This window comes from Cetorhinus maximus, chromosome 7, assembly GCF_964194155.1.
Source record: "Cetorhinus maximus chromosome 7, sCetMax3.hap1.1, whole genome shotgun sequence".
NCBI lineage: Eukaryota > Metazoa > Chordata > Chondrichthyes > Lamniformes > Cetorhinidae > Cetorhinus > Cetorhinus maximus.
The window spans coordinates 142,646,229-142,663,277 of record NC_135885.1 but is presented as its reverse complement, the minus strand read 5'-3'; the positions used below and the strand labels follow the sequence as shown (position 1 = coordinate 142,663,277).

Genomic DNA, 17,049 nt, shown 5'->3' with positions numbered 1-17,049 from the left:
TAATAACTTAATATTTCCTACCCTAGTGCCATCTGTCTCTCACTGTATTGTGTGCACCTTGGTATTCCTCTCTAATATTACCTCCTGGTTACCACATACCTCCCAAGTTAGTTTGAACCCCACCTTGCAAATCACCCTGCAAGCAACTTGGGCCTGGCTCTTTTTCAGTGCAACTCGTCCAGCCTGTACTGGTCCCATCTTCCCAAGAGTGGGGTCCCAATGTCCCAGGAATGTAAAGCCCTCCCTCCTGCACCATCTTTCCAGCCATGCATTCAACTGCTTTATCCTCCTATATCTGTACTCACTTACGCATGGTAATGGGAATAATCCGGAGATTACTATTTTTGAGGTCCTTCTTGTTAATTTCCTACCTATCTCCCTAGATTCTGACTGTAGGACCACATCCCTCTGTCTGCCTATGTCGTTGGTACCAATGTGGACCATGACTGTTGGCTGTTAGCCCTCCCCCATCAGGGTGCTTTACATCCAATCACTGACACCCTTGACCCTGGCACTGGAGAGGCAACATATCTCGGGATTCACGTCAGTGACGACAGTAATTGTGCCATGAGATCTTTCCTGTTCACCAAAGAAGGCAAGCGGGATCTCAGTTTAGCATCTCATCTGCTGGATGGCACCTCTGAGAGTCCTGCACTCCCCCAGTCCTTCACTGAGGGTCTAGATCTTGTGCTCAAGTGTCTGTGTATGAGGTAAGTAATTAATTTACATTCTATTGTTAAGCAGTGCGATCTTTAACAATTATGGATTTTTTTTACAGGGCTCAAGATGGACCTTTCAAGCCACCACAATGAATGGAAATTTTGTAAGATATTAATTAACACTTCAACATTATGCATCCTATATTTAATATTCATTTTTTTACTGGACTGATACTTATTATTAAATATTTCTTTTTCTTTAGGGAGGCATTGACATTCAACCTGATCAGATGCAGGTATGGAATTTCATGTTTAAATATATCATTTCTCATGATGAGTTTTGTTTCCAGTAGTTGATTCTCTTGACACACAATCTGATTGATTTTGTCCTTCCGACCTTTGTACAGACCGTCAACCCAATCCTGATTCTGATCTTGGTTCCAGTTGTTGATGCTATCGTGTATCCATTGATTGCTAAATGCAAATTAAACTTTACGTAAGTATTAACATCGGGCAAACAAATACTTTCAGAATTCTGGGATGGCTAGTTGGAATCATGGTAGAGTGGAATATTCCAGCATGATGTAGTACAAGGGTTTGAACTAAACTGGGCACTGTGAATGCTGAATCCGTGTGACAAATAAATATTGGCTCAAACTCCAATATGGAGCTGTGGATTTTACTCCCCCCTACAATCCTCCTAGATTCCTGTCCTCCTCCAATTCTGGCCATTTGTGAATCCCCTATTTCTTACACTCCACAATTGGAGACTGTGCCTTCAGCTGTCTAGGCTCATCCACAGTTTCAAATCCCTCCATGGGCCTCACCCCCTCCCTATCTCTGTGCCCTTCTCCAGCCCAACAACCCTCGGAGATCTCAACGCACCTCCAATTCTGGCTTCTTGAGCATTCCCAATTTTAAGCACTCCACCATCGTTGGCTATGCCTTTAGCTGTGTGAGCCCTAAATTCTGCAGTTCCCTCCGTAAACCTCTCCACCTCTATATCTCCATCTCCTCCTTGGAGACATTTCTTAAAACCTACTATCTCCTTCTGCAGCTCAGTGTCAAACTTTGTCTGATAACACCCTTATGAAGCATCTTCGGATGCTAAATAAATGCAAGTTATTGTTGTTGAATGGTGATTGTATAATTAACTTGTAGAACCACTGTGGGTGTGTATGTATATATATATATATATAACTTATGAATTTGCATGCATTATTGCAGTTTACAATGTGAACACAATCCACATAATCTACAGGGAGATCTCTGTTTGAACAGGATTTCCATTTTAAGCATTTAATTGAATGGGCTGGAAAAATGCAAGGTTCCCTGACCCAATTATGCTGCCGTGCCCTCTTTGTAGACACCCAGTGCCCTACAGTTGCCTGGTGCCACATCAGCCCGGCCATATTAGTATGAGGGAAAGAACAAGAGAGGGACTCACGTTATACAGGCATTTAGAAGGACGGCATTTTCACATTGTTACTGCCTACCTCATCTAAAGCCCCGAGTTATTAGCCTTTCCCACACTTTTCATGACACTACCAGACGTCTCAAAGTGCTTTGCAGCCAATGAAGTATAATACCCAGGAAACTGTTTAAAAAGAGGGCAAATACAAGTATAGTTTGGGCAGACAACAATAGGGAGAGGGGAGCCTTGACAGAGTACATCATGGCAACTGTTTCCCACAGTCAAGAGTTGTGGCTGTTTTTGTACATGAGAATATCCATAGTCCAAGTGTGGAATGAGCGAATGGTACGATGTAAACTAGAGATCCCTAGGAACAACGTGACCAGATGCACATTATTTCTGTACATAGCTCAATTGTTATATCTCGTAGAAGAAATTATTTTATCCTGTGAATCAGTCCCCTTTCAGAGTCAAGGTTGTAAACTTAATGGACATTAATTCTGTTCAACATTACTAACATCAGGGGAGGGTGAAGAGGCTGTGGCTCTCTTCCCTAGAGCTGAGGAGTGACATGATGGAGATCTTTAAAATTAGGAACGGCATCGCTAGTGAGACAGGCGTTTCAGAACATGTTTTCACTTGTGGGAAAATTAAAACCTAAGGGCGATAAATACAAAATAGTCATTCATACATCTTCTAAGGAATTCAGGAGAAATTTCTTGATCTGCAGAATGGTGAGGGTGTGGAACTCGCTACCACAGGGAGTGGTTGAGATGAATGGTACAGAGACATTTAAGAGGAAGTTAGATAAATACGTGAAGGAGAAAGGAATAACAGGATATGTTGATAGGATGAGTGAAGAGGGGTGGGAGGAGAAGAAGAATGAGAGAATTAATTAATGATATTTATATGGTGTCTAACGTTTTTTAGGTAGTCACTGCTGTGATATAGGAAACACCACTATGGACTGTTTGAACCTGTTTCCATTGCTGTGAAACTCGATGTAACATTTGATACCTGCATTTTGTTTGTGTTGTTTTCAGACCCCTGAGAAAGATGACAGTCGGAATGTTTCTTGCAGCTTTGGCATTTGTTGCTGCTGCTTTGGTGCAGATTGAAATCGATGTGAGTAGCGTAACACTGGGATTATAATTTCAGAACAAGGTGTGACTGCAGCTAAAGTGTTGGGCCGGTTCCAGTTCTTTTTAGTTTCAGAGTAACAAGGGGCCAATAATCCTCTCCCGACAATCTCTGGGAGCAACTTAGGGGCAGAGATGCACCACAGCCTCAGCCTCCAAACCTTCTGCAAGGATTCAAAAATCAACATGACAGGCCTGCTCTGGGTGTTAGCAGGGTTGCCAACCCTCCAGGGTTGCCGTGGAACCTTCAGGAATTAATAATCAATCTCCAGCAAATTGTTGTGAGCAAACCCGGGACAAAAGCTCAAAAGCTAAACTGGACCAGCCATATAAATACTGCGGCTACATAAGAAGGTCAGAGGCTGGGAATTCTGCGGAGAGTAACTCACCTCCTGTCTCCCCAGAGTCTGTCCACCATCTACAAGGCAAAAGTCAGGAGTGTGATGGAATACTCCCCACTTGCCTGGATGAGTGCAGCTCCCATAACACTCAAACTCAACACCATCCAGGACCAAAGCAGCCCGCTTGATCGGCACCCCATCCAAACCTTCAACATCCACTCCCTCTATCACTGACATACAGTGGTAGCAGTGTGTACTGTCTACAAGATTCACTGCACCAATTCACCGAGGCTTCTTCAATAGCACCTTCCAAACCCACGACCTCTACCGCCTAGAAGGACAATTGCAGCAGATGCATGGTAAAAGCACCACCTGCACGTTCCTCTCCAAGCCACACACCACCCTGATTTGGAACTATATTGCCGTTCTTCCACTGCCTCCCTCTCTAACAGCACAGTGGGTGTACCTACACCACACGGACTGCAGCAGTTCAAGAAGGCGACTCACCACTGCCTTCTTGAGAGAAATTAAGGATGGGCAATAAATGCTGGCCTAGCCAGTGATGCCTACATCCTGTGAAAGAATAAATTTATAAAATATATAGATAAATACCTTAACAATAGTTTTGTTTTAATTTTTTTGTTGTGGAGTATCTAAAAGACACTCGACACAGAGTCAACTGTAGGTAGATTCAGCAGCAGTTCTTTATTTAGTACAACTGTGTACATATGGGAAATGCTCTTTTAGAATGCTCTAAAAGCAATTCAAAGTTACAACGCTTCTGTTGTTTATATATACCATCTTTGAGATAACTGATCATTAACTCACAATGTTCTTATCTTGTATGTCTAATTGTTACATCCTTAATTACAAATGAATTTACAAAATAAACATGGAATGACCCATTAATCATATGAACACACGAACTAGGAGCAGGGGGAGGCCACTCAGCCCCTCGAGCCTGCTCCGCCATTCAATAAGATCATGGCTGATCTGAATGTAACCTCAACCCCACATTCCTGCCTATCCCTGCAGTTCAACTCCGCAGTTCCAGAGGAATTTGTAAAATAATCACGGAATGACCTGGTCAAACAATGTTCCAAAACATACACTTTGCTTATCTATCTTGATGTTTCACCCTGAGGTCAAGCTATCAGTTTATTACAGTATAACTCATTGGGTGGAATTTTCTGTGCCCGCTGGTGTCGGACATAATCGATGGCGCGAGTGGACAATATGGCGAGATGGCCAAAAATCGGTTTGCAATTGTCCGCTCTGCCCATCAATGGCGGGTCATGTTTCCCGCCATCGGACATTGGGGACTTCATTATAATACATTAGAAGCCCAGCCCGCCAGAACCATCACCCCATGGTGGATCGTCTGAGCTGACGTGTTTCCCAACAGCATATATAAGGCGTGCACTTGGCGAGCTGCGTTTCACTCGGGACTTCAAGGTTTGTTTGCCTACCTCGCTTTGGGCTACACTCGCTGTCATCAGCGCCAGGCTTCACAGGCAGCACCACATCACTGTTAGGGGTGCTCACGGGCAGCTCTCTACCTAACAGGCCAGCCATAAGGCGGAGGTGGCTTTTCAATGGCTGCAGGACTAGGGCTTGTTTGGGGAAAGGGGAGAAGTGGCCTCAGGCAAGGGAAGAGGCTGAAGGGCAAGGGCTGTACTGGGGAAGGAGGGTCTCCCAGGGTGGGTGTGGGGGGCACATGTTGATCTGTGCAAGTGGCCTCAAGATGGTGAGGGCTGAGGAGGCAGTCTCCAGGGGAGATGAGGCCAGATGAACATGTGAGGGTGTGTGTGAGAGAGTGAGTGGTGATGTCCCTTGAGCTGGCAGTGAGTGAGATGCCAGTGAATGTGTGATGGCCGTGTGAGTGTGTGAGTTTAGAGGGATGAGATGGTTGCCTTATCCTGGCTGCATGGATGAGATCATTCATCCTCTATCTGCACTGGATGGCTGACCTCTTCTGTGCAGCATTGGCACTGACCACCACTGCCATTGCCTCCCAAGCCAGAGTGGAATGTGCTGCCTGAAAGGGTGACGGAGGCAGATTCAATAGTTACTTTCAAAAAGGAAATTGGATAAATGTCTGTGCTGGCTCTTTGAAAGGGCTGTCCAGTAGTCCCATTTGCCTGCATTTTCCTCACAGCCTGCAAATCCTTCCCCTTAAAAGCATTTATCCAGATCACAGCAACTTGCTGCATAAAAAAAAATAATCTTCATCTCCCCCTCTGACTCCTTTGCCAATTACCTTAAATCTGGGTCCCTCTGGTTACCAAGCCTCCTGCTACTAGAAACAGTTTCTCCATACTTACACTATTAAAATTGTTACTGCTTTTTGAGCCTTTCTATTAAATCTCCCCTTAACCTTGGATAAACCCAAAGTATTGTTCCAACGGATGCTGGAAATCTGAAATTAAAACAGAAAAGACTGGAAATGCTCAGCAGGTCTGGCAGCATCTGAGGAGAGTGAAACAGAGTTAACGGAGTCATCTGCTCAATGAATCTTTGTCCCCTTAACCTCTCTGTTCAAAGGGGGAAAACCCCAGCTTCTCCAGTCCCTTCACATAATAACACAACACTTTCTGTTGGTTCATAATCCTGGATATTAAGCCATTCTATTTGTTCAGGTATTTCTTTCTCTTTTGAGAGCATGCCATTCTTGTGAGGTAACAACTGGATGGGAATAAAGCTGAGCAGAACACAAGATCACCCTTTACACAATTCTGTTTCTACCCCCCCGCCCCCACCCACTTGCAAACGCTCTTGCCACTTATTCTGTGTAAAGCTAAGAATCCAAGTGAAATAAAATCCTTGGGATTACAGCACAAAAGGGGGCCATTCAGCCTTTGTGGGTTGTTCAGTTGGGAATATTGATTCTCTCTACACACGAAGGAAAGCTCAAGGTCTTTATAGATCTCTAGTCATGTACAATGTCCCCGATCCTTTACAGCAGATCCAATTTACTTCTTGAATACAGACAGTTTATGATTTCAAAACCTCAAGTGGACAGGTACTGGAGGGAAATAAATTTGCAGGATTATGGGGATAGTTGGGGGAATGGGCTGCCTGGATTGCTCTACAGAGAGCCGGCATGGGCTCAATGGGCTGAATGACCTCCTTCTGTGCCGTAATGATTCTAGGACAAATCCTGCCCTGTCTCTGAATGAAACTAAAAATGATCATTAGAAAATGTGTGACTGAGATCTTCAGAGCTGTGTGACCAGTGCAGACCTCATTGTGACCCCTTTAAGGAAGCTTTCCTTTTAGTCACTAAGACATTTTTTAAAAATTAAAAACACAATTGCACCCTATTGATGGAATTAATATCGTATGGGTGACAAATGTTCAGTGTAAATGTGTCGGTCTCAATTGCCATTAGGTTGAAACTGTATGTTCCTATCTGCATCTTCTGTCTTTTTCTTGCAGAAAACTCTTCCAACCTTCCCTACCAGTCAGCAAAGCCAAGTTAAATTCCTGAACCTCGGCATTTTACCAGTCAATGTAACACTAGACGGAGTTCCCACATCTCATTTACTGAGCCCATCAGAGGTACGTAGAATCGATGAGTGCCTTCCACCAATCAGACTTTACATCCAGCAATGTGTCATTCAGAAAACACAATCGGCACACCTGCTCCCAAATGTTTTATTAAAGAAATGTTTATACAAATGTAAACATTCATTGAATCTTACAATACTATTGTAAGGCTATTTGTATTTGGGGACTATTTGTCCCAGTGTACCTATGCTAGTTCTGTTAAAAAAAAAAATTCTATTAGCCTCAATCCCCCTGCTCTTCCCCCACAGCCCTGCAAACATTTCCTTTTCCAGTTCCCTTGTGAAATTTCAATTTGTTTTCACTGCTTTTTTTCCCCCTATTCTTTCACGGGATGTGGGCATCACTGGCTTGGCCAGCGTTTTTATTGTCCATCCCTAATTCCCCTTGAGAAGGTGGTGGATGAGCTGCCTTCTTGAACCGCTGCTGTCCACGTGGTGTAGGTACACCCACAGTGCTGTTAGGGAGGGAGTTCCAGGGTTTTGCTGCTGCGACAGTGAAGGAACAGCGATATCGTTCTTTCAGGTAGTGCATTCCCTCTCTGATTTTTTTACGTTAGTTACCTGAAAGTTGTGTCCTCTGGTGACCAACCCTCCTGGAAAGAGTTTCTCCTTATTTACCCTATCAAAACCCTTCATGATTAAATCTCTCCTTTGCCTTCACTAAGCAGAACAATCCCAGCTTCTCCAGTCTCATTGTGAAATGTGGACTTTGTTGTCAAGCATTAAAACCTTAAATTAATTCACGGTATCTTAGAATCACACAACATAGATGGAGGCCATTCAGCCTACTCTGCCTGTGCTGGCTCTTTGGAAGAGCTGTCCAGTCAGTTTCACTCTGGTACTCTTTCCTCATGATCCTGCAATTTTTTCCCTTTCAAGTATTTATCCAAATTCCCTTTTTGAAGGTCGCTATTGAATCTGCTTCCACTATCCTTTTAGGTTGCACATTCCAAATCACAGCAACTTGCTGTGTGTAAAAAAAAAAAATTTTTTGCAACTGTATCAAAATTAGGATGATTAAAGGACGAGAATCAGTTTAATTTCCAGTTAATGATTTCAAACCTTTTTGTCACTTTGCTATAAGCATTTTATCAGAGTAAAGGCACAGGTTGACCTCCTCTTGGGAGCCACAATTTAGAAAGAAATTAGTGATGATTCTCCCTTTGTGTCCCGATGTTGGGCTGCAGAATGAACTATGAGTGCACCTGACCTAACAATTCCAGGTCTGTGTCCCCTTTTGGGATAGGCCTGTTCCCCGTAGGGCCTTACAAGGGGTGCATGGGGAGTATTCAGGATTATAGCTACATCCCTGTGGTTACACTCCTAAGTCATCTTGAATTTATATAGCACCCGTAACATTCCAATGTATTATCAAATGCAATTTACACCAAGCCACATGAAGTGATCATGAGACAGTTGACCAAAAAACTTGGCCAAAGAGCTAGGTTTTAAGGAGAGTCTTAAAGGAAGAGAGAGAGAGAGGTCAAGGGAAGGAATCCCAGAGCTTAGGGTCCAAGCAGCCGAAGGCGAGCCACCAATTGCGGACTGATGAAAATCGGGGCTGTGCAAGGGCAGTTAGTTCTGGGACTAGTCCTTGAGTTGCGGCTGTTACTGTAATGTTGGGGTTTTCCACAGCTGTGTGTTAGGCAGGAATCCCAAGCATATTGAAGGCATGTTGGTATATGAACAAGTTAAAAAATGAAAAAGGAGACTTGTGTTGCTACAGCACCTTTAATGACCTCAGCACCACCCAGTCATTGTTGTAATGCAAGAAATATAGCAGCCAATTTGCACACAGGAAGCTTTCTCAAACTGCAAAGTGATAACGACCAGATGCTCTGCTTCAGTGGCGTTGTTTGAGGGACAAATATTGGCCAGGACACAAGGGAGAACTCCTCTGCTTTTCTTCAAAGTAGTGTTATGGAATTTTTTTCAATTCACTTGAAAAGGCAGATGAAATCTCAGTTTAACATCTCACTTTGAAATATGGCACCTCTGATAGTGCAGTACTCTCTCAGTACTGCATTTGAATGTCAGGCTAAATTTTTGTCCTCAAGTGTCTGGAGTGAGATTCAAACCTACTTGACCCTTTCTGAATCAAAACAAAAAGCTAAAAGCTACTGTGGATGCTGGAAATCCAAAACAAAAACAGAATTACCTGGAAAAACTCAGCAGGTTTGGCAGCATCGGTGGAGAAGAAATCAGTTAACGTTTCGAGTCTTCATGACCCTTCAGCAGAACTGAGTATAGTTAGGAGAAAGGTGAAATGTAAACTGGTTTAAGGTGGGGGGGCAGGGAGAGAGAGAAGTTGAGGGTGGGGTGATTGTGGAGATAAGCAAGCAGTGATAGGAGCAGATAATCAAAAGATGTCACAGACAAAAGGATCAAAGAGGTGTTGAAGGTGGTGATATTATCTAAGAAAAGTGCTAATTAAGAATGGAAGGCAGGACACTCAAGGTACAGCTCTAGTGGGGGTGGGGTGGAAAGACTAACAAAGTTTTAGTTTTAGATTTAAAAATAATGGAAATAGGTGGGAAAAGAAGAATCTATATAAATTATTGAAAAAAAAGGGAGGGTGGAGAAACGGGGTGGGGATGGGGGGAGGGGGAGTTTAAGATCTAAAGTTGTTGAATTCAATATTCAGCCCGGAAGGCTGTAAAGTGCCTAGTCGGAAGATGAGGTGCTGTTCCTCCAGTTTGCGTTGGGCTTCACTGGAACAATGCAGCAAGCCAAGGACAGACATGTGGGCAAGAGAACAGGGTGGAGTGTTAAAATGGCAAGCGACAGGGAGGTTTGGGTCTTTCTTACGGACAGACCGCAGGTGTTCTGCAAAGCGGTCGCCCAGTTTGCGTTTGGTCTCTCCAATGTAGAGGAGACCGCATTGGGAGCAACGAATGCAGTAGACTAAGTTAGGGGAAATGCAGGTGAAACGCTGCTTCACTTGAAAGGAGTGTTTGGGCCCTTGGACAGTGAGGAGAGAGGAAGTGAAGGGGCAGGTGTTGCATCTTCTGCGTGGGCATGGACACATTCCCTTCACCCCCCCGGCGGCATTCCGTAGGGATCGTTCCCTCCGGGACACCCTGGTCCACTCCTCCATCACCCCCTACTCCTCAACCCCCACCTATGGCACCTCCCCATGCCCACGCAGAAGATGCAACACCTGCCCCTTCACTTCCTCTCTCCTCACCGTCCAAGGGCCCAAACACTCCTTTCAAGTGAAGCAGCATTTCACTTGCATTTCCCCTAACTTAGTCTACTGCATTCGTTGCTCCCAATGCGGTCTCCTCTACATTGGAGAGACCAAATGCAAACTGGGCGACCGTTTTGCAGAACACCTGCGGTCTGTCCGCAAGAAAGACCCAAACCTCCCTGTCGCTTGCCATTTTAACACTCCACCCTGTTCTCTTGCCCACATGTCTGTCCTTGGCTTGCTGCATTGTTCCAGTGAAGCCCAACGCAAACTGGAGGAACAGCACCTCATCTTCCGACTAGGCACTTTACAGCCTTCCGGGCTGAATATTGAATTCAACAACTTTAGATCTTAAACTCCCCCTCCCCCCATCCCCACCCCGTTTCTCCACCCTCCCTTTTTTTTCAATAATTTATATAGATTCTTCTTTTCCCACCTATTTCCATTATTTTTAAATCTAAAACTAAAACTTTGTTAGTCTTTCCACCCCACCCCCACTAGAGCTGTACCTTGAGTATCCTGCCTTCCATTCTTAATTAGCACTTTTCTTAGATAATATCACCACCTTCAACACCTCTTTGATCCTTTTGTCTGTGACATCTTTTGATTATCTGCTCCTATCACTGCTTGCTTATCTCCACAATCACCCCACCCTCAACTTCTCTCTCCCCCCGCCCCCCACCTTAAACCAGTTTATATTTCACCTTTCTCCTAACTATACTCAGTTCTGCCGAAGGGTCATGAAGACTCGAAACGTTAACTGATTTCTTCTCCACCGATGCTGCCAGACCTGCTGAGTTTTTCCAGGTAATTCTGTTTTTCCTTTCTGAATCAAAGTGCTACCAACTGAGCCATAGGTGGTGCACTTAAGGAGGTGTGTGCCTTGGCGGGGACCCTCCAGGTGAAGGTGTTCCCAGGAGTGTTGCTACTCTTGTCCTTCTCAGGTGATGAATCATAAGGCTGGGTGGTTCTGTCAAAGCAAACCTAAATCCACAATAGATAGAAGCACAAAACAGCTGATACCATTAAAAACAAACCCACTTCTTTTCAATTTCTGCTTATTTTGTCAATCTAATACCTAGCTGCTTCTTTTCCAGGCAAGTGAATATATCACCTTGTCAGAAACCAGTGGAAAGACTGTTTTTGTTCAATATGGAAGCCAGCGATATTTGTATCCAATTCCAGCTGGTAACGGAACTCGTCACACGCTCCTAATGACAAACATTCTGAACACTGGTGTGACTTTGGTTAGTGAAAATCTGGATAACAATGGGCAAAATGCAAGCGTCACTGTGATTCTTAGTTTATTAAAGAAAACATGCTGAATACTTTGACAGGAATATTTCTTAAATATGAATTTCTATTTTTGCAACAAATATATCATCTAGATTGGAAATAAAAATGTGATATCTGGAAGTGCAATGAGACAGGTAGACTGCCACATCAGTTCCAGTAACTCACTTTGAACTTAAGGGCCATTTTCTGTCCATCCTCAATTTTTAGGCCAGCGGGAAGGTGTTCCCCCCGGGTGTGGGGGAAGCCCAAAAATGATTGGGTTTAGGCCATGGGCAGGAAGTGGGGGGTGGTGGGATGCGCCTCCATCAGAAGCCCCCTTCTAACTTTGGGCACCTTCCCCACTTAAGGTCCGGTGGCCACCAGTACTAATGTGAAGTATGAAATGTGTTTGACTTGTTACAAACGAGCCTTAATCTTTAAAGGAAACAGCCAATAATTTAGGGCAAGTTGGCAATTTCACTTAGAGAGACCACAGGATGTTTGATGTAGAAATTCCATAGTGACGAAGACACATTATTGGTGTAAGGTGAGGGATCTTTATTCAAAGTTTCTAAGTCATGCTTTACTGGCCAATACCTTATTGATATAAGAACAAGTGATGAAATGTTTCCAGCCACAGCAATGAAAATCTCTTCCTGAATGAATGCAAGAAATCAGATTATAGAATGGTCTTCTTTAAACCAAGGAAGACATGTACCACCTGCCTACATTTTATCTATTGGATCATAATGACATGGGTAACCGCTCTGACATTAATTATACTTCAATTTTTGTGTTAATCAGAGGGCAATCGGTCCAGGTTAACAGATGAGTTTACATCCTGGAAACGCAGGCCTGAATATTTTGGACGGTGGGGTTTCCTGTCCCACCATCCGAAGAGTCAGCGGGGAACAATAACACCCCCGCCGACACCGCCTTCCCCGCAGCCATTTCACGATCGAATGAGCGTCAGTTGGCTGCAGGTGGCACTTCCGCCCCCTCACTCAGGAGGAAGTCCCGCCTTAGAGAGCCGCCAGCCAATCAGATTGGCCGGCAGCTCTCCAGCCCCTGCAGCGACAGGAGCTGCAGTGGACAGAAGAGGAAGTGCATGAAGATGACGGAGCCAAAGTCCCGGGGACTGGTCAGCAAGGTAGTTTTTCAGGCTCCCAGGGCGTCGAGGGTAGGGAAGGCTTGGGGAAGTGGAAGGTGGGCGAATAGGGTGTTGGGGCGAGAGGCCGAGGCAGGGGAGGCAGCTCCAGTGGCCACCGGACTTTAAGGGGGTGGCGCCCAAAGTTAGAAGGGGACTTCTGATGGAGACCGCCCCCCCCCCACCCCAACCCCTTTCATACTTCTCGCCCAAGTCCTAAACCCGGTCATCTTTGGGCTTCCCCAATGCCCAGGAAATCCTCCCACCAGCCTAAAAATTGAGGATGGGCGAGAAATGACCATTAAGTGGCTTCAATTGGGGCAAGGGTGGGCAGCCCATCCGAGGTCTTGTCCATTCCAGTGTAAAATCGCCACCAGGTCGGGGCGGGTGGGAACCCAGAGGGAAGCCCGTTCCTTCTATTCCCCCCTCCCCCCCACCCCCCCAATCTAAAAACCCACCAGCGGGGGAGCGTGAAATTTAGGCCAGAGTTTAGCCAGTGTCATTCCACATGTTCTTACACCATATGCTTTGAACGGGAGTGCTGTTGTGACATATACTTCTAATTAAAGTGATGTTAGCTCATAGATTGCTGCATGTCACAGGATAAGGCATATTCTGCCTATGTTCTTGTACATGTAGTTTGGACAGATTATCTGTAACATTGTTTACTAAAGGAAAGTAGGTGACTCCCTCAGCAACAAAAGCAGAACTTTCACTATCCAAGTGAAATAGTTGCCTGATGGGCCCAGTGCCTTAGCATGTGGGACAGGCCTGATGGCCCCGATGGTCTCTTCCTGCCCATCAATTTTGTTCATTTTGTACATATGAAACGTTAAATTTGAAATGTATGAGTTGTGATTTCCACCAGGTTCTGGTTCAATTTTTGAGTAATTCAGCAGTTTAGACCCCTGGGAATAAACCAACAAATTGCTTAGGAGATGGAGAGTAGGGATTATATTCACTGAGGCTGGGAACTCGTATTTGGAGCAACCACAAGAGCAAATCTGTGCCCTCCTCCTCTGGGTAGCACAGTGGATCTTCACTCATAAACTTTATACCCCACCCCCTGCCCTTATTAGATGTTGTTTTATCGCACTCTCCCAAACTGAATGTAGGTAAATGATGCCAGGGTCTTCCTTATGTAGGGTTGAGCTGAATACATGAGGGTTCATGAGAATAATTACATCACCAGCTTGGAATAAATGAACTGTTGACTGTGTAACTACAATAGTTGATGAAGTTAATGTAATAATCTCTGACTTTGTTTTGACAGCTCGACGATATTAATGCAAAACCAGAGGAAGGGAAAAATGCAATCAGGTAGTCTTCTCCATACTGGCCATCCCCACACCCTGCTCATCCGAAACTCTGCTGCCTGTATCCTAACTCATACTAAGTCTCGTCCACCCATCAATGTAACTTGCTGACCTACGTTGGCTCCTGACCCCACAACACCTTGCATTTAAATTGCTTGATTTCAAATCCCTCCATGGCTTTGTTCCTCAGTATCTCTGTAGCCTCCTCCAGCTCTACACCCTTCCCTAGATCTCTGCACTCCTCCAGTTCTGGCCTCTTTAACATCCTTGATTTTAACCACCTCACGATTGGCAGCTGTGCCTTCAACTGCCTGGACCCTAAGCTCTGGAACTCCCTCCCTAAACTTCTCCACCTCGCTCGCTCTCTCTCACTCTCTCTCTCCTCCTTTAAGACACTCCTCAAAACTTGTCTCTTTGCCCAAGCTATTGGCCATGTTCCCTAAAATCTCCTTTGCATGATTATGTGTGAGATATTGCTCGATAATGTTTCAGTGAAGCACCTTAGGACATTTCACTATGTTAAAGGTGCTAGATAAATACATGTTGTTGTTGAATGCTATGCTTCTCTTGGGCCTATTTTTGCTACTCTGAACTCAGCGTATTCATCCTGATTCTCTAGTATTCCTATATTTCAGCACATTTAATATTTTTGAAAGTAATTTAAATGTGGTCTCATTCCAGATTTGTGACTGCATTGTCAAATATCACCAATGTCACAATGGATGGCACTGATTTTGGAAGTTTGGACAAATTATCTGCATCAAATTATTCATCGTTTACTAGAGGAAAGTAAGTGATTCAGTAACAAGAACAGAACTTTCACTATCCCAAGTGAAACAGTTGCCTGGTGGGCCCAGTGCCTTAGCGCTGATGGTCTCTTCTTGTCTGTCAATTTTGTTCATTCATAGAAATAAGCCTTCTCTGAAGCTCTAAAATAGCTTTACCCATGCACGGAATGATCTGTGTGGTAACTGTTGGATCACATGTGTTGTTGGGATTGCCCTCTTGTTCTATTTCATTTTGTTCCTTCAAACACAGGATACATAGACCTCAATCATAACAACCGCAAAATCATGTCTGTAATAAGCACATGTTAAATGATCCGACATGTGTACACGGGTATATCATACTACTGATCCAATATGTATACGAGTTTTTATTGAGCTCATAATTCACTATAAGGACTCGGATAAATCACACTCCACAATCCAGTATGACTACAACATACAATGGTTCACTTAAAACTCTTATACCAATTCTACCTTTGGTCTCTACAATTCATGTACAATACCACTCAAACACAATACATCGAAAAACCCACAAAGGATTAACAACCTGGAGCCAGGAAGATGCACTTAGCTCATCTGAACCCCGTCTAATCACTTGTTACCATGGATATATGGTCCACTTAAGCTCTTCTAATCATTTTATTATTATAAACACTGTGACCAAACCAACATCTCCCAGGCCATCAAGACACGGATAAATGATATTTCCACATTCCTTCGTCTCCTCACCCTTGCCTTAGGCCTGCTTCACAAAGAATCCCTGTTCATCTGAAAGCTGTTTTAACTCATTGTGGGATGGACCCATAAACAGCCCAGGACAATGAGCTACACTGTGTTGAAAACCGCGTCCCCCCTGACCCGCCAACCCCCTCCCCCATTCCCACAACGTTCACAAAGACACAGATTATCACTCCAATGTTCGTTACATCAATACTTTTGACTTGATGATAGGGAGATCAGTCCAATTAAGCAAATGGGTTACATTCTGAAAGCATATTGTAAAGTCTGTGATACTTCATAACCTTAGGCTTCGGAAAGAAATGCTGTTGCACTACATAACTCCAACTACAACAATGTTGTCTCACTGTCCATCAGAGGATAAGGCATATCCTGTCATGGCAATATGAAATATGAGATTCGTTAGTCACTTCCATGTAGTTTAATTTTGATTTACAAGCTATTCTATATTTTAAACCCTGGATGATTAGGAAGGAAAATAGGGAATTGGTTAGGAGGTAGAGGGCAGAGGGTAGGGATAATGGACATGTGCTCCAGATGGCAGAATGTGGTTAGCTGTGTTCCCGCTTCAAGAACTGCTTCCCACTGGGAGTGCAGGATCTCTGAATGACTCCCATTGTTCCTGAAGATTGTCTTGAATTTGGTTGCAGTAACACAGGAGGCCAAGGAGAGAAAGGCAGGGATTGAGAATCAGAACCAAGAGTGGTTAATGCAACCGCTCTTTGCTGAGTATGTTGTTGAGTGTGAAATATTCATGGTTGAGTTTCTAATTATGTTATCTATTTGGTTTAGGAAAAGTATCACATATACCATAAATGGAAAGAAATGTTCGCAAATGTCACTGGAATTGGGTTTTGGAAGCTCTTACACGATCATCATTAATGAAGAGGTGGGTAGTTCATGAATGGCCTGCTGGTTCCCATTCATAGGAAAATGTCTTTGAATTTTATTCATAAAAATGTTTCTCCAAGAGAAAGCCACCATCTCTAACTCTGTAACCTCCTCCAGTCTGACAACTCTCAGAGATCTCTACACTCCTCCAATTTTAATCGCTCCTTCATTGGCGGCCGTGCTTTCAGCTGCTGAGGCTATAAACCCTGGAATTCCCTTCCTAAACCTCTCCACCTCTCTTTGCTCCTTTAAAGAACCTCCTTAAAATCTACCTCTTTTCCCAAGCTTTTAGCCACATGCCCCAATATGTGACTCAGTGTCAAATTTTGCTTGATAAATTTTGCTTCTCTAATAAATCTTAGAACATTTTGTGATGCATCCTGCGATGTATCTAGAGACTACATTAAAGGACGCTATGTAAGTGCAAGTTGTTGAGGTTTTAAATAGCCAAGTCTCTGGTTGTGTTAAAAGAATGTGTTCCGGCAAAGTGAATGATAGTTTTGAACACAAAAGTGTTGTTATGCTTTTCTGGCATGTTTTCTAAAATCTACATTGATGCAGGTGAACACACTATGCAACATG

The 17,049-nt window shown here is 44.0% G+C and overlaps 1 protein-coding gene across 1 annotated transcript in view; it reads left to right on the top strand.

Annotated features, from left to right (window-relative positions):
• Nucleotides 1-17,049, top strand: part of LOC144683032 (solute carrier family 15 member 1-like) — a 53,690-nt gene that overhangs the window by 27,531 nt on the left and 9,110 nt on the right. The window contains exons 12-20 of the mRNA XM_078546029.1: nt 779-823; nt 923-955; nt 1,067-1,155; nt 3,117-3,198; nt 6,992-7,114; nt 11,410-11,559; nt 14,008-14,054; nt 14,732-14,839; nt 16,369-16,465. Coding sequence (XP_078402155.1) covers nt 779-823; nt 923-955; nt 1,067-1,155; nt 3,117-3,198; nt 6,992-7,114; nt 11,410-11,559; nt 14,008-14,054; nt 14,732-14,839; nt 16,369-16,465 — 774 coding nt within the window. The remainder of the gene's footprint in view (nt 1-778; nt 824-922; nt 956-1,066; nt 1,156-3,116; nt 3,199-6,991; nt 7,115-11,409; nt 11,560-14,007; nt 14,055-14,731; nt 14,840-16,368; nt 16,466-17,049) is intronic.